The 21,931-nt window shown below is 40.4% G+C and overlaps 1 protein-coding gene and 1 long non-coding RNA gene across 9 annotated transcripts; one reads left to right on the forward strand and one right to left on the reverse strand.

The window, feature by feature from the left end:
• Positions 1 to 960: 960 nt before the first annotated feature.
• On the reverse strand, positions 961 to 3,362 carry LOC135489416 (uncharacterized). 5 transcript variants are annotated; one of them, XR_010447150.1, is made up of 4 exons: positions 3,264 to 3,362; positions 2,330 to 2,439; positions 1,868 to 1,967; positions 961 to 1,115 (listed from the first exon to the last, which is right to left on the reverse strand). It is a non-coding gene; the product is annotated as an uncharacterized LOC135489416 (long non-coding RNA). The 5 variants fall into 5 exon arrangements; XR_010447151.1 differs by having other exon boundaries at positions 2,330 to 2,428; positions 3,271 to 3,359; XR_010447149.1 differs by having other exon boundaries at positions 2,330 to 2,428; positions 3,264 to 3,349.
• A 2,434-nt stretch (positions 3,363 to 5,796) lies between these two features.
• LOC135488969 (myosin regulatory light chain, smooth muscle-like) lies at positions 5,797 to 21,709 on the forward strand. 4 transcript variants are annotated; one of them, XM_064773984.1, is made up of 8 exons: positions 5,797 to 5,931; positions 8,641 to 8,659; positions 14,248 to 14,355; positions 14,962 to 15,037; positions 15,223 to 15,330; positions 15,839 to 15,917; positions 16,508 to 16,556; positions 20,258 to 21,709. In XM_064773984.1, exons 2-8 carry the CDS (start codon positions 8,648 to 8,650, stop codon positions 20,357 to 20,359), a joined length of 534 nt encoding a protein of 177 aa, XP_064630054.1. In that variant the 5' UTR covers positions 5,797 to 5,931; positions 8,641 to 8,647; the 3' UTR covers positions 20,360 to 21,709. The 4 variants fall into 4 exon arrangements, with proteins under 4 accessions (XP_064630054.1, XP_064630057.1, XP_064630055.1 ...); XM_064773987.1 differs by lacking the exon at positions 16,508 to 16,556 and adding an exon at positions 18,154 to 18,202; XM_064773985.1 differs by lacking the exon at positions 5,797 to 5,931 and adding an exon at positions 6,082 to 6,099.
• The last annotated feature ends 222 nt before the right edge of the window (positions 21,710 to 21,931 follow it).

The raw sequence follows: 21,931 nt of genomic DNA on the forward strand, positions 1-21,931 counted from the left end.
AACGCATTGAACTCAACTGCACCAGTTGGCAACACGTAATTTATTATTCTCCGTGGAATGACCGGGGATAATGACCCTGGATATGACCTACCGTAGTGAATAAGCCATATTCATCTCAGGACAATTATCATGCGAGGCCGACTTGCACAACACACATGTGTTGTTGTTGTTGTAGGTCACATGCATGAGTGCGCATCAGGTTGGCGTTGACGAATGGACTGCCTCGCAGGAGTCAAGAAAACGCCGGTGTAGAAGTTTAAAATGTCCTAGGATAGAATGCCCGGGAAACAAAGGATTCTATTATGCGCTTCAATCTCTGAACTATTGGAGGTCAGGGTCTCTATGGAACCATATTGCAGAATACAAAAGGGCCGGACACTTTTTCCACGGGGGCATTTGTTCCTGTTACACCGCTGATCACTACACTCCGGACGCAGTGGACCGGCCACGCGCCTTCTCAAAAGACTACCAGGATGACGTAAGACTGCATAGGAGTCTAGTGTTCACACGTAACCCTTGAACGAAGCGCATCATGTCCTTCCCTTACGACCCACAATACCTCGGCGATTAAAAGCGCTTTACCTATGAGAATCTATAACCAGCCTATTTTAGGTTGGTTAGAATCCTACGACCGCGGGATCATCATAGGACAGTTTAGCTGCGGTGTATATTTAGGAGGCTATATGACCTTTTACATCCAGAACTTCTGGCCAACACTCGGAACTAACGACCGAGCTTCCGTGTGCGAGGGATCAAGGAGGATACGACTCTGGTTTTTCGAGGATGGGCCGAGGCAAACAATACAAGCCCTTCGGCGGGATTAACTCGCTTGGGGTGAATGGTCCAATGTAGCTCCGGTTCTGATTATGATAACCCGAGTAATATAATTGTGGCAGCCTGCTGATGTGGTGAAGAATCACATCATATTCAAAAATCTCAATCAATGAAGTCATGGACATATCAGTTTTCTATCTTGTGTATTTCACATACGTATCGGCATGGTCTTTGAGCCATGTATATACATGCAAGTTCAAGACGTCCTTTATGTCCTGCATTCAAATACCATCCTTCCCTTCAGGTACCAGTCGGTTCCACATTTTCCACATTCATTTTTCCTGGAACATTGAAAAGAATCATTCATTAAAAAAAGCGAAAGCAACATGCTGTACCAACATCATCGTGAAATTCTTGGTCTCATACTCCCTTTAAACGTAGCCGAAGGTGAAACAACCTTGGTGGTCAAAGATGTACCAACAGATCGATCGTGCGTCATCATTTTTCTTATAGCTGCCTCGCCAGTATTCTTCTAACGCCTCCTCAGCCACTATACTACACTAACAACTGCTGCCTAATTCCGAAAACTCTGGGTAGAAATGGAACTACACGTAAATGTATGGTGCTGCTCCCCAATTTCGAGTCATCCCCAATTTCGCGAAAACCCGTTTTTTCCCGTTTTCTCGCGCGTCACTTCGTTTCCAGAGAAGAAATTTTCTGATTTTTGATTTTCATTTCGTTCCGCAAAGAAAGCGCCCAAAATGCGTCCTAAACAGGCAAGCAATTCTCTAATTACGTTCAAAACACTGGGTCAATACCTTGGATCATGCGAACACAACAATCAGTCGCGCATGCGCAATACCCCGCGAAAATGGGGGAGCCGCTTCGGATTTGTTTTGGTCTGCATCGATCTTTCAGTGAGCGATTTCAAGATTAATTCACGCTTAAAACATCCACGCAGCACCCCAGATATTTCGTTATTGATCTCAAATTTCGTAATAAATAAGCTTTTGCGTGTATGGAATCGCTGGAAGCTAGTAAATCTGCACTTAGTGATAAGACCCGCGAAAACTGGCTCCTACATGATACTTACATACAGACGGCCCCCGGAACTTTACATCTCACAGTGAGGCATGGATTGACTTTACAAAGGGCAACTTTCTCGCCGAGGCATTGAGGCACTGTTTTGATAGCTGCAAAATAAATCAAGTATATATCTTCATTTAAAGTGTTCAAAAGTCAAAGTCTAGGGTCAGCACATTCGTGGTTTGCCTTCTCTGAAAATTATCCACCCAACCTTCACAACCAAAAAGCGACGTTCTGAAAGGGACCGATGTGGAATTGGGCCCGGGCTCCCCTCTTTCCTCTTAGAAGTCTCAGAACTTGATCCTTTGCTTTCCCCTCAAAGAACTTGCCGGTTGCAAGACCAGCAATGGAGGAGGAACACAAGTCCGAAGGATGCACATCAGTTTGTAGTACAACATGCAATATTGACTGTCTCGCGACCGCAAAGAACTTGAAGAAGAAAAAGAAAAGTGTAGCGAAATGTACTTACTTTTTCGGGCGCTCACATTTGCCAACAGCGCCGCCGTAATGAGCAGAAACAGAAACATTACAGTCTTCATGTCTGGATGCTTTTCACACGCTTATAAATCTAAAAGTGAACTTTGCAAATAGAAATACTTATTTATACGGTATTAATTATTGATTTATTAATTAACCGGTGGTCGGGGAATACATTATCAAAATAGCGTCTAGTCTGGCACCTGTTTCCTTTCAAATTAATTTACAATTTGCAGCAACATAAAAATTCGACATGGTGAAATTATAATTTGATTATACTGTTAATTGGTTTTTGCATGAGCTTAATATAGCACATTTGAAAAGGATGAATATAACAGCCAAAATGGAGTGATGAAGAACAGCTAAAAGCGAGTAGCAGTCGGTAGGCCCAAAGCAGTTGGTGCAAAATCTTGTCTCGTTTATCGAGCAAAAATGCGTCTCAATCCTGGAGGCATCCTGATAATCAGTTTTTCACTCCTTCTTCATTACAATAAAAGTTTGAAATATCGAGAGGCGGGGTTTATTGCAAACCACTGGTACCAGGAGGCCCATGAGGTGGCACCACAATATGTTGATTTAAAGGGGGACAATAGGCAGGAGCTAGGGGAATTTTATGGACTAGTATGCAAAAGTAAGCCATAGGTGTGTTTAATCAAGTGATGATTTTGTTCCTAATAAGTACTTTGAGATATATAGGAATGACCCCTATCGGCGATGTGGTGTAACTGTACTCTGGCGGTGTATCTGGCTCCAGCCTACATGTATATACTGATCCCTGTAATGAAGCGTGGATCTTCTTTTTTCGACCTACTTCAAATAATCCCCGTTCCATGCATGATTCACGATCCTAAGCGAACATTAACCACTGATTTCCTAAGAATGTGATTCACAAGTCGAAAAGTTGCCAAACTTCGAAATCGTGTTACCTTGTACCTTGCTTCCTTTAACGACTGTACCGTATGTGGTTTTAATTCTGACTGCACGCCAGTGACAATTTCAAAGGAGATAAGGAATTCCTCGTCATATCTGTGGCGGGATGTGTATTTTAGATGTCAGGAAAAGATAGTAAAAGTACTGTTCAAACAATGTTTTAATGAAGTTTTTCCGGAACCAATAATGTGAGAGCATTCCCTGCTGCTGACAGCTTATCCAATATTTTCTGTTTTTTGAATGTCCAGGGTGATCGTCGACTACGGAATGTCGTTATTGGTGTTTTAATATTCTTCTTGATACTGGACACTATAACGTCAGAAGCAACAGCACTTTTTTTATTTCATTCCTATACGAAAGAATAATCTGTGACATACTTTTGATAAGACACATCTGGTTTTAAGTACACTCATGACTGTTGGTAGAATAAGGTATTTTACTCTGTGGAAGATCATTTAATGGAAGAATCATGGCGACAGACTGCGCAGTTATTTCGTCTTGGTGACGCCATGTAGTGAGGTTGCCCGCGGATCGGGCCAAGAATCGGCTCAGCCTACTTACACTTTACACACACATACTTCAAAAAGTTGTTCTGACATGTCCGAGACGAATCGACTCAAGGCAACTGGAGTATACATGATCTAGCCTCTCTGTAGACAACTGCTGCATGTCATGTAATAGAAGCACACTGCAGCTGGGAATTGCTCAGTGTAATTCAAGCACCCTTTCACCCATAATGTAACATAATTCTCCTTATTGTAGGTACCAAACCTTCAAGCAATGCTAGCTGATCATAACTTTAACCCTCTTGTCCTTCACCTTCATACTGCCAAGGTCAGAACAGGTGGAAACACCACCATCCTCAGAAAATTTATGAACGCGCAAGCTGTTGGCAATACATGTATGTTACCTATCATTGGAACACGATCGGGTAATGATGCTATTACGTCTGTCTGATGACTAGGTTTTGATAATAAAGGTGGGCATCAGTGAGCGAGGATAGATTAAGTTAACGAAAGGTATCCCGATGGATGTCGACTCTGTACTGAGACGTTATCAATTGCATACATGAACCACAAATATGAAATGCAACTGTTTTTTTCCCGTCCTCGACTTACATTCACACCTGTGAAATTAGAAATACCGGTATGTCTGAGCATTGGTTTACCTTCCAATGTTATTAATCCTCAGTGCTCTCTTCTCCTTTTAGTCTGTTTCGAGCACATATCACCAATGTCCCCACTATCAGCCTCAACCTTCTTCGGCAGGTAGTCTGCCTGTGGATATTCCTCAGGGCAGGTCACGATGTACGTTCAAAGCAGGTTGAAATGATGAACAATACAACAATTGATAAAATGATAGAACATTATTTTATTTGAACTAAAACAGCAAACAAGAGAATACTGACCTAAACTTGCATCAAAAGTGCTTTCCCTCATGCCCCTTTGGCCAATTCTCGACCAACATGTTCATTATAGGTGACTTCCGAAGGAATTTAATAAACCATTTTAGCATTCGACCAAAGAAGAGAACGAAAAAAGATCTTTCTTACGGCATACACAACTGCTTTAATTGCTTTTTGTTGGTGCAGCAATCTCTCAGCCTTGCTATGCTTCTCTATCACGATATGAAACAGGATATGTTCACCTATGATGGATAGTACCCCGCAAGCTGTTTTCAAGTTTTTCTTCTTTTAAAGAATGGTAGAATACATGCAACAAGGTTAGGCCTCTTCAGCGATCGAGCGGCAGCTTCTATAGTACACCTTTCTCGAGAGCTTTCTTTACAGCACTCGTAGGATATGTTTTGTAGGGGTTTTCATGGACTCTTTTTCGGTTTTCTCTCAAATCTATGATCGGCCTGTAATCGAGCAAGAAAGACCATGAGGATGTTCTCAGGAAAACAGGAATATATAAGGCGAGCTTATAATATATTTTTGGAGTTGGTCTTCTCAATGATTTACCTTTTTCCAACATAAATTGTGTCATTCGACGCAAGAATAGTTGCGGGGCCTTAAAACATATCGTTTTTGTTTGCTCATCATGCAATGACTGTAGATTCGTTGCAAAATAATGATTTAGGTGGTAAGCCTACCTCAGAATATTGGCAAATTGCGTCGATGAAAATACTTAGATAAAAAAAGGACAAGTGACAGTGCCTTACATCCAATCTGTAATCGAAAATACATTAGATACATGTAATATCAAGAATAAACCTTCGAATAGACGATGATGAGGAGAAAGTAGGTGAGAAGATTGCTTTCTTAAGCAAAGGCAAGTGGGGAAAACGTAACGCTTAAGTGCTTGGAAGAATAATCCACCTGCGCCCCCTACCACGTGTACCTATACGTATAATATGAAGATACATACACCAACCATTGTTAATTTCACCAAGGGATTGCAGATTCACCTATGTTATTGGTGTAGGTTTTTGTACATATATGTACTGCCAATCGCGCAAAGTTAAGTTGGTATGAACTCTATACAATACCTAAACAAGGAATGATAGTAGAGCGCGGCAGTGTTATTTTAGGTACGTTATTCTTGGCGGAGGCTAGGGGATACGGCAAGAGGGCATACCTAGTGTCAGTTCACATCTGAGCTCACTCGGATTTGGAGGCTTCTTCTGTGCTGTACGCTTGGAGGCTTGACACAACATTCAACCGTTAGTATGCTTTTATTTGATTTCGTTTTTATCTTTTCGTTCTGATTTCGATTTCAGTTTGTTTTGCGTAGATTTTATTGCTTACGCATTGATTTCTGATGATGTCATGTGTTTAACACAGATGTAAACCTGGAACATTTCACGGATTAAACCGGCTTTGGAAGCAGGGTGCGTGACTAACTTGAATCATCTGGTTTATATAGAGGCATATCTTACATAGAGGCCCGTCTTTAACTATCTGGTTTATATAGAGGCCTAACTGAAATCATTGTATATAAATATCAAAAGACATCGTTAAGGATAACTTAACTCAGGTGAAAACATGGTAAATGTGGCTTTAAACATGTTAGATCTCGGATTGGAGTACAACCACGTGTCAGCACCATGATGGGCCCCCTGCAGGAGTGGGTGATGATAGGTCAAACGTGAACTAGCAATGTTAAAGGTGAACCGGGCCCCTCGATCATGGTTACCGTCACCGCCCTCCTAATTTCTAGCCTGCACCGAGACTGTTTCTTTACAAAATTGAAAGAGTTCATTCTTGTTCTTATGGAAATAATATTCTCAATGATTTTTGAGTTCGTGTCATTGTTATAGCAATAACGATGTTATCAGACATTCTGTCTTTGGTCGAATATGGCTGTAATCACTTTTGTTACGATTGTACCCCCATACTGAGATCAGGTTTTTGATACTCCTACCTCGTAGGCCCTGTACAAAATTTAAATATCGAGAGATATATTGAAAACCACTGGCCGGTTATGTAATGATGTTGTATACCCCGATAGAATTTCTCACAGGGTAACTTTCGATAAAGCACTGACCAACCTCACACTTTTTATTCCTTCAAAAAGAAAATTTCTTTCAAAACTCTGTTTGAGAAGATGGCGATTTGAAAACATAATTTGATTTGATTATATGTATTTAAATTAATTCTAATAAGTTTGACTCAAAAGTGTCTGTGCCATCAATACATTGAACCCAGTCTTTCTAAATCAGACTATCCTGTATGTAAAGCATTATGACAAATAGACGTGTACATTGCGTAGTCTCTAGACGCAGGTATTGGTCACACGTGAAGATACAAGAACAAAGAGGTTAAGCGTTGTAGAAGAGGTTCAAGGTGCCTTGATGCCTGATCATTATTCATCCATCAATCACCTTGAAGGTAGTTCAATACGCCAGAGCCTGGGTGGGAGCACCGTCTGCTTCAATCAATCGCCGCCATCTTGAATTCAATTTGAGGCTATGCATGGTCCAGCAGCAATCCACTCGATTATTGTAATAAAAACCCTGTACATTGTGTGTACATTCAGTGTATACATATAGTTTTAGGCTGAAAATTGCAATTTAAAGTTATCAATCAGCCTGAAATTTAGATATGTATTCCTCAGACATCCAACACTAAGCTATTAAAGTTTTTAAAATACGACATACTTCGGAGTTGAGATATGGACATTTCACCATGTCATGTCAAGGAATTTTGGCCTCGCATGACAGAAATTTACACCATTCTAAACTGGACACTGAGACCACGAATATCCAAAAATCTATAAATATTTGCCTTATATTTGCCTGTATCATATTCCTCTCCAGATCTCTTAAAATGCAAATAGCACACCACTTGGTCAAACTTGGCCCGACAGGCGGCCTTCAAACAGGACACGCACGTTTTTTTTAGGAACTACGGTTCGGTCCCATAGCTGTCTCGCGGAATACCTGTGCAAGTGATAGGATATACCTGGACGCTAGACGGCGTTAATAGTTCCGAAGGCCTTATCGTTCGTGAATAGGTACTCTGTAAATGGCCAGGATTATGTTACATACAAATGTTACCTATGAAAGTGCTATGCGAGTATACATTGGATGGATGCACACATAGGTCATGTACCTATCTATATGCCTACCTGTGTAGGCTATGCATACTCTCGCCACCTGATACCCTGAAATGCATGGAACTAAGATGGTGGAGAAATTTAACTTTAATACCATCTGTATTTGCACCTACCAGCGAACCTGTTGAAGAGGCTGTGCATGTACAGATGCTCTATAGGCGCTATGTATATGATAGACGTGGGTTGGTTCAATATCTGGCACTGGCACGCTGGCACGCTGGCAATGGCACTGGCACTAGCTCTAACATGTTTTTTTACTAGAAAATGCAAATACAGTGTTTCAGGGACTCAAATAAATGTCTCAAAAGTAAGTCTGATGGACAGCATGAAGCTGAATCAAGCGAAAGTTTAAAAATCAAAACATAAAACTAATACATGATACAGCCTCACCTGAGCCAGTGGGCTGCAGCCTACACTTATGTTACACTAAGTCATATTCTATCATGCCAATTACATTGCCCACATATACGATACAGTATGCAGTAAGTAGGTCAAGGCATAGGCCAGGCTACAAGCCTACAAACAGTCTGAATTCATATGAATTTCAGAGAACTGCAGACATTTTGGGATGCAACCTTGTGCCAGTGCCAGTGCCAGGTATTGAACCAACCCGATAGATGTCTAGGTGTCGTTGTATTGCAAGTGTAAGGTCGGTTCGATAGACAATTTTACACAATATGAATTAAACAAACACAATGTTTTGAAGTACAATCATGGTAGATAGAATCAGGTGACGTCCTTTTTGCATTATGTGTCCTTTCTTGAATATCATATTTAAATGAGGCTGATCAAATATTCTTTCCTATAATTTCAGATAAAAAATGGCGGAAGACGTAAGTGTTGCTGTTCCGGTTAATACGCATGGTCACGTGATGCTGGACTACATCAATACAAGCCGGTTACAGTAATTGGCCAGAATTGAAACACCTAGTATCTTGAAATGATATACATCTTCATGTAATAAAGCATGTGTGAAACAGACGCCCTCCAACCGACTTAAACACTTCGACACAGTATATTTAAAACGACTTCTAAGTAGCCTGCGTAGTAAAATAAAGGTGTATATTTGTTGTGAAAGGCTTGTCGTGAGGTTACAGTTTTTAGAAAATTTCTACGACAAGGAATTCTAAAACTTAAGATGTTGTGTCTTCTGTCTTAGAAACCAAAAAATGGTAGCGGCGGTGGTGAGGATGATGTAAGTGAACTAAAGCTGTTAAAATGCCCCTGTTATCATATTATGCATAATTAATTTCAAAATTCCTTTCCTCTGTTTCACCTAAATGTTATGTTCCTACATCATTCTTATTCATTATTGCCAAAAGTGTTCAACAAAATCCTCCTTTTACCTCAATGCCCATTGGCGTTTTTAGATTATATCAAATTTATCACAACATACCCTTGTTGCAATGCCTATAATTTCAATATACCTCATGAATATGGTCATCTCACACAGTTGAATGAATTGCAACTTTAGTTTTTTAATCAAATTCTTGGAATTCAGTTGTTGATCAATTTAAAAAACGAACGACGAAGTACGCTAACAACGACGGTCTGTCGTGTCATCAAGCTCTATGCTTATTCATTGACGTGACAGTCGTAAACCATCTTCTATACTTACATGTAGTAACGACGGATCGGGGAAATGAATAAAAGTCGTCGATTAAGTACATTAGTGAGGTTTCGCAACCACCCGTTTAGGCCCTACGACGACGTTTATCTATTGTGTGAGTTTACCTGAACAATAGATAAACGTCGTCGAAGGGCCTAACCGGGCGGTTGCGAAACCTCACTGATATCATACTTCGTCGTTCGACGTTCGTAGGTATCAGTGTTCTCCGTCCAAGTCGTCGATTAAGTACATTTACGTACATCATACTTCGTCGTTCGTATCAGTGTTCTCCGTCCATTTAATTTTTCTTTGGTCAGGCGGTGGGCTCAAATTTTGTTGAGGTTGAAATTTTCCTCAACTAATGGTCTGGTGGTAAGAAATATTTGGTCTGCATGGTAACCTAACATTTTTTAATAGAAAAACCACTACAGCTTGAGAGTCTGGTGGTATGTTGTAATGGTCTGGTGGTAACTGTAAATATTTAATTTTGGTCTGGTGGCCTACCGGACCAAAATAGGCAGCGGAGAACACTGGGCTATTCGTTAGGGCTGCAAAACCAACCTGCCAATTACTTGAAACGAAGATACACTAAATGCCAACGAGCTTTTGAAACTAACTAACGTTACCTTACCCCTTGACCCAATATTCCGACAGACTGCTCGTTCTAAGGAAATAAGTGTAACATACGAAAGCCTTTCCCCACACTGTAGGCCTACAAGGCTAGTTACTCTAAGATGTAAGCATGCACTGTTGAGAAAAAAACCCCATACATTTCGATCTTACAAGGGAATGCAAGGCCAATGAAACATGATGGGATGGTTCAACAGTCACAGCCCTCATCTACCTGCACAGAAACCTCACCTACACATAACTAAACTTTGTTGAGGTGAGAACTTTCAACATTGACAATTGCAAGACAAGTGGATATAGGTCTAGAGTAAAAGAATAATTCAATCAAAGATGCACGATTGATACCAGCTGATGATGTCAACTTCAAAGTGAAGGACAACCCTCACCACTTTCCTGAAAGTGGCTGATGGGAACCACAAAACCTGATTTCATTGGCCTCATTTAATCGATGTTGATGATTGAGTCTGTACCTGTGTATCGACTATCGAAACTATCCCGTTGCGGCTTTCACAAATCGAGGCTTCACCTAAACGTTCGGAAGGGAGAACCGACGGGGTATTTGTACAGGTTATGATTTGGAATTAGGAAGGTTGTGATTAGATATATATATTTGTGCAAAGTATCACTGGAAATCATTAAAACTCCAAAATATCTGCCAGCGACACTGAACTTCTTGAAACAACTCATTTAATCATTACCTGCCTGATTCTTAGTGGAATGTGCTTGTCACAACCGTGACTCCATATATCTAGATCGAGTCGAAATCTCACTGGAATGCTCACAGTATATTTCATAACCCCCGAAAAACAAAATCTATTGTCTTGTTGGCGCCACTTAATGTGTCAAACCGAAATTATAAGTGATTTCTTTGCCCTCTTTCGGTCTAAGTTAGGTTCAGCCATGGGCCATGTTGCTGGATTTAGAATTCTTCAATCTTAATTCAAAACAGTTTTAATTGACTAACGCTGACGTTATTTCCTACAGTTACATGTACGTTCATTAAACTTAAGGTCAAGATAAAGTTAACATAATTTTAGCGACAAACTTATTTTTGAGCAACTGGGCACTTGACTCTCATTACTAACTTTTCTATGAAGTTGAATGCAATTAACTTGATCACACTTTATTCTGATATATTCTGATATAATATTTTTTGGGTCAAAATCAAACACTTCCCAATTTCCCACTTCGCCTCTGAATCATCACAAACTAAAAATAGTCCCACCTATTATGGATCCGATCGAGCTCCGCCAGGGAATTTATTGGTTAAAGCCGCGTAGAGATTGGGGAAAAGTCATAATCCAGCATTTCTGCCTTGGGATAGGGTCTGTTCAGAGCTGAGGATACCTGGCCGCTTTGCTTCCTCACAGCTCTGAGGAATTTCACATTCCGTCCTTAGATTTCGAACAGGATTATCAATCGTAGCAATGGTGAGTTCGTGATTTTGAAAAGTTCCGTTGCATATCTTCCTCTTTACGTGCGTATTCTACGGTGACTTGAAGGCGCTGGGAATGATAGTGAGGGACGGCTATCAACTGCTATTGTCGTTTTCTTATGGATATATCTTCATCCAACAGGCCCCTTTGTCCTGAGTTTTAGATACATACATTTCATATGTGCATCACGAATTAGATTATTTTAAAACTGTCTAAACACACAACTCAGTTATTTGATATTGAATGAATGTAATTCTTCATCCAACGCCGAACCGATCTCAAAATCAAAGGTATGTAGAGAATATGGGCGTGGTCGATGATGATTGTGTACTCGTGCATTTAACAATTAGGTACATGTACAGATCATATGCATAGGGGTTCCTAAAAAACGGTCAACTTGAATTCATGCCAGGTTACTCTAAAGCAGAACGGATAAGTCTGATATTATGATACGTCAAAAAATAAATAAGGAGAGCTAATATATTTTTGGATGCATAATGATCTACATAATGTATTATATCAATGCAGTTATGGAGGTGTAATTTACACAACGTAATTCTGTTAACAGCAATGTTTAAGAATAATTTTTTATTGGTTCTTGTCAATCATAGTTACACTGGTCTTTGCTTTAGCAAACACCTTATCCAAATTGGAAGAACATGAAGCAATTTGGTTAGTTTGACCTGTGCAAAGATTTGACTATATTTTGCTAATAGCAAAAGATATAAGGCAACGGCCGCTTACGTTTTTGACTGACATCTTGCTCCATAGGTCTACTGCAAGAACATCGTGATAAATAAAAAAATGGCTTAAGTTTAATGTTGTTCCACAGAGTGCACAAATAAAAAAGCCTCGGGTTTGTAGAGTCTGTGTCTGCCTATGCATTTTACCGGGGGCATGCAAGGTATGCCAGAAAAACTGAATACATGTAGTTCCATGGATGTTGTACAAAAGTCAGCAGTGGGAAATAGTATTTTCATGTTTGATACCATCGAACAGGTACATGTAGATGGCGTCTATTTTGTGCATGAGGGTGTGTAGGTTGGCCGCATACCGGTATGTTTCTACCTGGCAAGGTACGATTTCTTTCCGTCCGCACATTTCTCAGGTATGCGAGTTTGCCTTTAACCATGGGTGTGTACCATGAAATATACAGCAATCCGCTGGCTGAATTACCTGTTAGGAACATCCAAGAGTTCGCACGCTGCCTTCTAGTACCGTGTTCACGTTCTTTACGAGTAAGCCAGCTTCCCTCAAGATATTAGAGGATTTCTCTTGGCTCAGATTTTAAGCGCAATTGCACAAACTGACCATCCGTAGGTTTCGTACCTGTGCTAAATTCATGTTCGACAGACTTCATCCACTTAAGAAGAAGTGGTTCAAATGAAACCAAACATTTATTCGACATTTTTTATATAGGACTGGACACTTTTTTTTCGGCGGGGGGAGGGGTATTCTAGATTGCTAAACCGGCCGGCGTACGTCGGTTTTGGCTGGATATGTCTAAGGCTTACCACCTTCAAAGGAATTAAGAGCTATTTTAAGAGACGGCTACAGAAAACGTTGATGAGTGACGCGATAACGCTGTAGAACCTGTGCGACTCCTCCGCCCTCTTTCTCTCGTTACATAATCACTCCTTGCTCATCACCGTGAGTGGGTGGCTGACCACAAAAGGTCAATTTATCATGAAGAAAACCTTGGCGAGTCAACTTGAATGCTTCACGTGTTTTCTTGTTCAGTTTCTTTGAAATATTCAAAATAGCTAGCGGCGAGTATCACTTGAAACATCGCCGTTGAAAGTGTAGTGGGGGATTAAGACCTTTTCTTTTTTCCCCGGCAGAGTCGAAACGAAATGTCATTATCACTTTGGTTGGTCTTTGTACACTACGTCGGAGAACATCGACAGGGAATACGTACTCTTATCTTTATGGGAACTTAGAAGAGTCAATCAAGTCTGAGCCCGCGGTTGTTGAAACCAAATTGTCGTTCACTTCTATAGCCTACGTTTACTTGGCTTAACTGAAGGGGGTAACGCCGAGTTGAAGTTAGCGCCAAGTTAGTTACAAACTTGGCCCGCGTCGGTCTCAATTGAATCAAATACATATTGCTGGTGCGTGGTAAACAGAGGTGTAAACATGATCCACGTGCAAACGATATTACACAGCCAAAATATTGATGTTCAAAACATTTTGTTAACCCATGTTTCATTTTTGATAGAAGGTTAAACCGCTGCATGCTTATCCCTTTAACACTTATAGTCCCAACAGAGAGTCCAGCGTCGACGCGTTGAGAAGGAGGCAGACACAGAAGTCGCCTCAGGCGGTGATAAAAAACCTGCTACGAGGGTGAAAAAAGTATCGCGCTCTTCGAATGTGTTTGCTAACTTTACGCAGGCACAAATACAAGAACTGAAAGAGGTATTCGGATAGAAAGTAGACTGTTATACATATAGTTCCCCACCTGACACCTTCCAAACTTGTCCTCGTTCTCTCCACAGGCAAGCAAGTAGGCCAATGAAGAAAATATCCTTAAATCATATCACAAATCTACCGACTTTATTTCCAATCATTCCTATCAAACATAATGTAGCTCCCCACCTGACACGTTCCTAACTGTCCACATTCTTTCCACAGGTAAGCAAGAAGGCTAAGGAAGTTACTCTTATCCTGTCACATATTCACCAACTTCATTCCCAATGTAGCTCCCCACTTGACACTTCCCTAACTGTCCACGTTCTCTCCACAGGCAAGCAAGAAGGCCAAGGAGGGAGGTAAAGATGGAAAGCGTGCCACGCGCGCCACCTCCAACGTCTTTGCTATGTTCAACCAGAACCAGATCCAGGAGTTCAAAGAGGTTTGAGCAAAACAGATACTTAGCAACCGTGTGATATTTGGTTATTTTCATTCTTTTTTAAACATGATATTCTCCTTTGTTTTCCTTTTCTTTGGTGAGGGGCTTTATTCAAAAAAGAAGAGATTGGCACGTGAAAACGGGTATTTCGCAAGGATGGGTGATTTTTAGAATCCGTGAATAACCATAGTGATTGTGTATGATGATACAGACATTTTACGGGTGTGGTGACATGATATTTTTTCCGTAGGAATACCTCTCAAGCTCAAAATGTCGGCAGAAACTGCTCGAATATACGGGATATACGGCATTATCAGCGCTGTGTCGCACCTGGAGTATGGTTGGGAGGGGTGGACAGACACACCTTGTATCTCACTGTGCAGTGCATGCCTCCCAAACTTAAAATGTTGTCAGAAACTGCACGAATATCATGAATATCATACGGGACTTCACGGCATGACTCGGCGCTGTGTCGTACCCAGGAGTATGGTTTGGAGGGGTCGACAGACATACCTTGTATCTCACTGTACAATGCATGTATTTAAGACAAATAATTTAGACATTGAAGCATTTTGAGTGTAGGAGTTAACCGGTGGTCTTACCTTGCAGGCTTTCTCGATGATGGATGAGAACCGAGATGGCTTCATCGATGCCAACGACCTCAGGGCCATGTACTCCTCACTGGGTAAGTATCCTTCGACAGCAGTTCTTATTTTTCATGAAGATGAAGAAAGCAATACTTGTTCTTTGTTGGTTTTACCTTAAGCAAAATGTATACATTATTTTGTAATTGTTTTAATTTGTTATTCTTCAGCTATGGCCAAATTCATTAGATCATTTGTTAAAGCGATACCCATTTCTTGTTAACAGGCAGAGAACCCAAGGAAAGCGAACTGGAAGCTATGTTGAAGGAAGCCCCAGACCCGTCAAAGTTCAACTTCACTGCTTTCCTCACACTTTTTGGTGAACAGTTACACGGTAAGTTTGATAAGGATGTCGAAATGTTCTTACAGGTAGATAGGAATCGAAATCATCACACTTTTTGGAAACAAAATTACCATCTCCCCTCCGTAATGAACACTTCGTCGACCTGCACAAAGTCCATTTGGAATTATTCCTGGATCAGAACTAAAAGGTCATGGAAATGTTCTAAGGCGTCTGCTCACCTCGAGCACGAACATCAGTTTTTCTATTGATGGACATCGTGCATTCGCTTAAAAAGAATATGTTACATGTAATGTTCTGAGGCGAGATGGGTATAGCAAGACCACGGCTCGGCTGTTCAAAACAAGTGTTGTCGCTGAGGCTGACGTTAACTTGGCGTTAGATCTAAGGGCTTACTGAAAGAGATAACGCCTCTTTGAGTTAAAGCCAGCGTTCGTGACCAAATTAGTTTTAACAACCAGGCTCACAAGCATGGAACTGCGATGGGATACGCAACATGACTGATCTGTTAACTTAAAAACCTTGTTACGGTATATTTCAGGTACCGATCCCGAGAACACGCTTATGATGGCTTTCAAAATGTTTGACGAAGACGGCAAAGATTATATCGACGAGCCTTAGTAAGTACATGTAATCTAATAAAACTAACTTATACGTCTCAAGCATTTCTTTGGATCGATAAAAAGACGCTACCGCCTTAATACTTATATTACAATTTTCGGGACGCTGATGCAGAAAATCTTGAGGCAATTTCATTCGTGGTAAAGAGTCATCGAAATGTCTAAACTTGTATTTTGGCTTCGTATTGCATTTGATTTGATATCGAGTAAGACTTAAACACATGATACCAATAGTTTAAATACAGATAAGGCATGGATTTGATTAATACGAAGATGTAGTTAGGCCCTACCAGTAGTTACATGTATTACAATATGCCCCTTAGTATGTTATGATGTAGTTACTCCCCAATCCAATTTTGAAAACATTTTGTTTCAGCAAACAAGCGATATCCGAGTTTTCAACATTGGAAGTTTTTAGACCCAAACACATTTTAATAAGGAGACTGTACACATAATATTACTCATGTCTATATTCTCCCTTTAAGAAGTATATGTCGTGGGTTTTCCTGCGTTAGAATTATTCTTCCTCCTGAATGATCATTTCATTATTTTGATTCAGATTAGTACACCTCATTAATTTTGTATTTCAGCGTAAAAGAATTGCTTACGCAAATGGGTGATAACTTTTCTGATTCGGAAGTAAGTACGGCAGTTGGTCATCGGATGCTGAAAGGTTGCCATCCCTGTTGCCAAGGCCTCGAATTGCCAGGAGTATTGTGTCTGCTGGTTTAGTTTATGGCATTTCTCAGTATTTCACAGTTTCAAAAATTCATAAAAAGCACACACGAGATAATGCGGTAACGTAGGGCTTTGGCATTGAAAAGAACGAATACAACTATCTAGCCTCATTTTCGACTTAACCTGTGGAAACATGTTTTTGTGCCCACTAAATAGGCACAAACTCCCTCGACGGATACATGTAACAACAGAGTTCACCCTTTATTGTGCAAAATGCATTTGTATCGCCATAATGCTGCATAGAATTATACGCACAGCGTTGCCAGATTTTTTCATCGACATGTAACTGAAATAAGATTTACTGTCTAAAATCACAACTTCCAAAAAAGAAATAATTTCGAAACAAACATTACCTTAGAGTTTGCGTTAAATTCCCCCTTGAGGACTGCAAATTAAACCACCAGAACCAGAATACTTCGGGTTATTTGATGTCAAAGGCACTACTCCCCCATTGGCTGACTCCACACCACCAACAGCAACTGGCTGCATGGGCCACGGACCAGCATCTGCTGCCTGTCTTAACCTATATTGCCTTTCAGTCCATTTGCGGCAGAGCTCAACGTCTTATAATCTATCACCCCTGTCCTACTTCCCTGTCCCCATGGCCCTACACTCCTGTTTGCAGATGCCAAACTCCTCCCCAAGACTCCGACAAAACACTGCCAAGATCATCAAATGATTTTCGTTGAGAACTTAGTCAGTTCCTTAAAAGTTACGATTCTTATAAGATCATTGTTTTTTTCAAGATCTATTCGCTTCTTTTATAAGTTCCTTGACAAGATTCTGATTTAATGTAAACATCATCTGAAGTCCATTAAAACGGTTTGTCAATCAGGGCAGTTTGGCATCTGCAGACTTTGTAATAACCAGATAATGTACAATGAGTGAATTCCCTTCCCAAATGCCCGACCCGAATGTCCCGTACTCCAAATCCCACGGTGTCTGTGATCTGAAGCTGCGTATTCCATATTGAAGTCAGAAACGAACTATTACGACTATTGTGGTATGTACAGCTTCAGATTGTATTGACCACATTAACCACGCAGTGAACCTCGGATTCCGTTCCTTGTACCTCATCAGTTACCTGAGCACCTTGCAAAGTACCTGTTTGAAACACCGCAAAGGGAGATGATACACAGTAATGTGCCCGCGGAAAGTTCATGGAAAACCTTTTTTTCTGTGAGTGCACGTGTTTACTGTACGTGTTATGCGTGACGGGGAAATTTAACCTTGGCATTCTTGTTAATTGGTTCTGATTAACGAAACTTTATACTACGAAAAATCATCTCCGGAATCTCAGGTTCCCGTGTGGTTGCCTCGTCCCCTCCCTTGCTAGCACCTCAGCGGATGGACTTCTCTGCCTAAATGCTTCACCAACCATGCCAATGGGCCCTTCCTCTCCCCGCACGCCCGACTGTTCGCACGCCAATGGTTCCCCGAGGCGGCACCTTCTATACTTGTGTTGGAACCTCTGACTCCCTGTCACGTCTTCCTTCAGTTTAGTGGACCTACTGCTGCATACCGGTGACTGCTTCACCGAACATGAGGTAAGCGCAGTATTTCGCCTCGAGTTTTGTCAAGTGGAAAACACCATGGCCACAACTGTACTAGTACGATATCCAAGAAATACCTGAACTGACCTGATAAGAATGATTAGGAATATATACATTTGTGGTCAGATGTGTTTTCCAGGCGTTTCTGCTGTTTGTGATCAGGTCGAAAATATAAATTAGTATCCTGTACATTTGCACATATTCAAAACTTGTTTATATTCATCGAGAGAATCAGAAAGCAAAACGAATTCAACGGCGATGATGCTATTTGTAATCATAAAACTTCATCAATCTCGTAGTGGTCATAATGAAATTTGACCTGGTTTTTTTTGGTTGGTAAAGGCATCTATCACTGGGAAGTATACTGGAATATGTTATAATAGAGACAACACACTATTTAAGTTCAGTTACTTTATTGTGAATCAATTAGTCTTTTATGAGAAGTTACGGAGAAAAAAAGTTTCAAAAGCTTCATTGTACAAATGAAAAAATGAAAAACCAAAGAACACGGCGCCAAAAAGGAAGTCTCTTGAATAAGTGAAATGCAAGAAATAGTTTTTGGATACCTAATAAACGTTAAACTACAACCACATATGTAACTCTTGTTCGGAAAGCAACCTCTATCACGAAACAGCAGAAACGCTAAAATGAATGCAGTAGATTTTCCTAGTCTAGATGCTATGAGCGTTACCTCACCCTAAGAATGTTGTGGTTACATGGACATTCTGTGCAGAAAATGTACTTGGAACCACGGCAAATCGTGGTTGATACGAACGTTGCCTTTAAGTTGTATAGGTAAGATATTTCTGTTCTGTTTTTTCAACGATAACCCGTGATGTACGAAGTTAGAAATTGTTTAGTGTAGGACCAGTATCCAGCAATAACTACTGCAAACCTGCGGCACAACTGTTTCGCTTCTTCGATGGAAGCTTCATGACTACATGAAAGTGTGCTGTTTAGGCAGCTGCTCCGAAAAAAGTGGCATTATTTTCTGAAATAAAAATGATCGCACAACCAATTGGAATGACGACGATTGAGTGAGATTATCATTAGCGAGTGAATTTCCTTTTGCCGTTTCGTTTAGTTCTAGTGGCGTTTTTAGCAGTGGGTTGTGTGCAGATTCCTTTAAATCTTATGTTATGTCATCGAAACTATACGATTTCCTTTTTCAACAACGCAGAAATCATAGACAAGTTTAAACTAACTTAGATTCGTGATATTCCTATCAGTGACCTCTTGTCACAATATATTTTGGTACCAATAATAGGGGAACGCCGTTCGAATAATTACAGGTGGTCCAGGAAAATAGAAATGCAGTTATACACAATGCTGTAGTGTAGTTATCATGAATGCGGAATTGCTGAAACTTGGTAATGATAGTATTTGTATATCTTTCTGCACAACGACAATGCTGAAAATATCCAGTGCGTGTTTACCCAGTCGGAAATTTTAAAATTCAATTACGCATTTCCATTGTTAAACGAACGGCGTAGGCCTTTAAAAGAAAAGATCACCTGAGCGAGGTATAACTTAAAGGTAGGTGGTAGTCACAAAGAGAAGCCCTCGGGCAGCTTTACTGGTTGAGATAATTAAAGTCCAAAATGCTGGTACAACAATGTGTCATTTTGGTAGCTGTTGCGTTTTCATGGGCATTTGAGAAATGTTCACCTGGTAAGCTTTTTTTCCTTTTCGCTCGTAGAACCTTCCCGGCTATTTCGCTTATTTTGTACTGTACTGCATTTTTAAACTTTAATGTTATAGATGCTCTAGAAAATGTACGTACTGTATTGCGGTTAAAGCATGTTGACTGCATTTCATGTTCGCATGATCAGACTATTGTTAAGTAAGCGAAGATTACTTGGTATAAACATCGGGACCGAAGATTTTATTCGATGATAATTCACGTAGAAGAACAATTATGATATATCAAACTTTGATCACAAACGAAAGATTAACCATCTAGTTTCAATGACATACTAAACTGGCAATGTTATCGAAATGAAGATTACATGTATATTCAATTCTTATCCGTGGCATTTCAATTTTCAGTTAAAACAAACCTGGAGGGAGGCTCCCGTCAGCGACGGCAAGTTCGACTACAAAAAGATGGTGAAAATCATGAAGCGCGGTGCTGACGAGGACATCCAGTAAACCCTTCCCAAGTCTCCATCTCTCTCCTACTCACTTCATTCTCCCTTATGAATATTCATGGCAAACTTGACCTTTTTGACATCATGAGATATCTATGACACCATGGAAAATTACCATCAAAGAAAACGGAAATGAAACGAGATCACATGGCAATCACCTATTTTAACATAAACTATCATCATGGACGTTTTGATGTTTCTCGCGGACGGTAATAAAATACGCTCCTTATGTGTAAAATGGGTGATTTTAAAACTTATTCACATGTCACAAACTAACCAATCATTGTCAAGAACACATCGCGTGTGTCCCGCCATTTTGTGAGTTAGGAAAAGCCACTGTCATTGTGGTCGTTACTGTATACAACTTGTGATCAAATTATGTGAAATTCAAATAAATCTTATTTATTTATGAATTATTGTCATAAACTCAACAAACGATATATCAGCGGTTTATGATGGCAATTTTAAACAGCTAAATCAAAGAAAATCTATGTAATGTATGAAGCAAGATGTCGAAGCCTCCAAGTCGAAACGTTTTCGAATAACACGTTTCCCAATTCTTTTTGGCCAAAGAGTGGTATGCATTCCAATTACACATAAAGTTGGGGCGTTTCCCATCTTTCTATGAGTAGCAGTTGTGCTGTTGTCTGTCTTTTCCTAGGCAGATCAACAATTTGGATGTTATCATGGGGGTAAAATGCCAATTGATCAAGGTCGAGCTTCAAGGTCAGCAGAAAAGCGAAGCCAACAACATTTTGAAGCATTTCAAACTCCGAGTCACAAATCAGAAAAGCAAATTTGTATTTTACAGAGTTGCAGTTCTTTTGAATACTAGAACTATTTTGATCCCCCATGTTAATTCTAACGACTGCTCACTCAGAATATAAGCCCCAGCAGTCTTGCTAAACAGCAAGCCCAGTTTGAGTTCGCTCTCTGGCTGGTTCTGTTGGCCAAGCAGGATTGTGGATAGCCCAGTGTTGTGTTTATTAACCTGTTTTGATTCATAGTCCAGAAACATCTCTCAGCCTCCAAAATATGAAAGCACACCTTTAACTGTTTCATCAGGTGCTGTGCGTACTAGTCACCTTTAAATGCCGTATCCTCTGGAATCTGGACTATCCGTAGACGCTAGGTAGCTAAGATCGTACCTTCATTCGCTCCTTTTAAGGATTCGACGAAGATGCGGCGTTGCACGAAGTTAAATATATGACCTGTCTTGTGAATATGTCTGGAATAGTATATGCTTAGGTACACTAGGTAAGCAAGAATTTGCTTATCTGCATGCATTGCAGTGAAGTTGGATTGTTCGTGGGGTTTCTTATTGAAACAATAAAATGCTGTGCACAGGCAATTGGAGTTCTAGTTCTATTTTTAGCATGCTTCTTTCTTCCATTTTGCTTCCTAGGAGAAAGTATGCTCCGGGATTGCTGGTCTGATTCCAACCTCGTTCAAAGGATTCTTCTTCAGTTGTAAGCACTGGAAACTTGCCTATATAATACTGCCGATGATTAATGACGAGGTTGGCATCATTCCTTGGCAGCTCAGGTGGATTTCTACCAGTTACTAAAAGGCA

Source organism: Lineus longissimus, chromosome 6 (assembly GCF_910592395.1).
Source record: "Lineus longissimus chromosome 6, tnLinLong1.2, whole genome shotgun sequence".
NCBI lineage: Eukaryota > Metazoa > Nemertea > Pilidiophora > Heteronemertea > Lineidae > Lineus > Lineus longissimus.

Coding starts and splice junctions, on each gene's coding strand:
- LOC135488969 (XM_064773984.1), top strand. Junction 15,331..15,838: donor TTTTGGTGAACAGTTACACG/GTAAGTTTGATA, acceptor GGTATATTTCAG/GTACCGATCCCGAGAACACG. Junction 15,918..16,507: donor GATTATATCGACGAGCCTTA/GTAAGTACATGT, acceptor TTTGTATTTCAG/CGTAAAAGAATTGCTTACGC.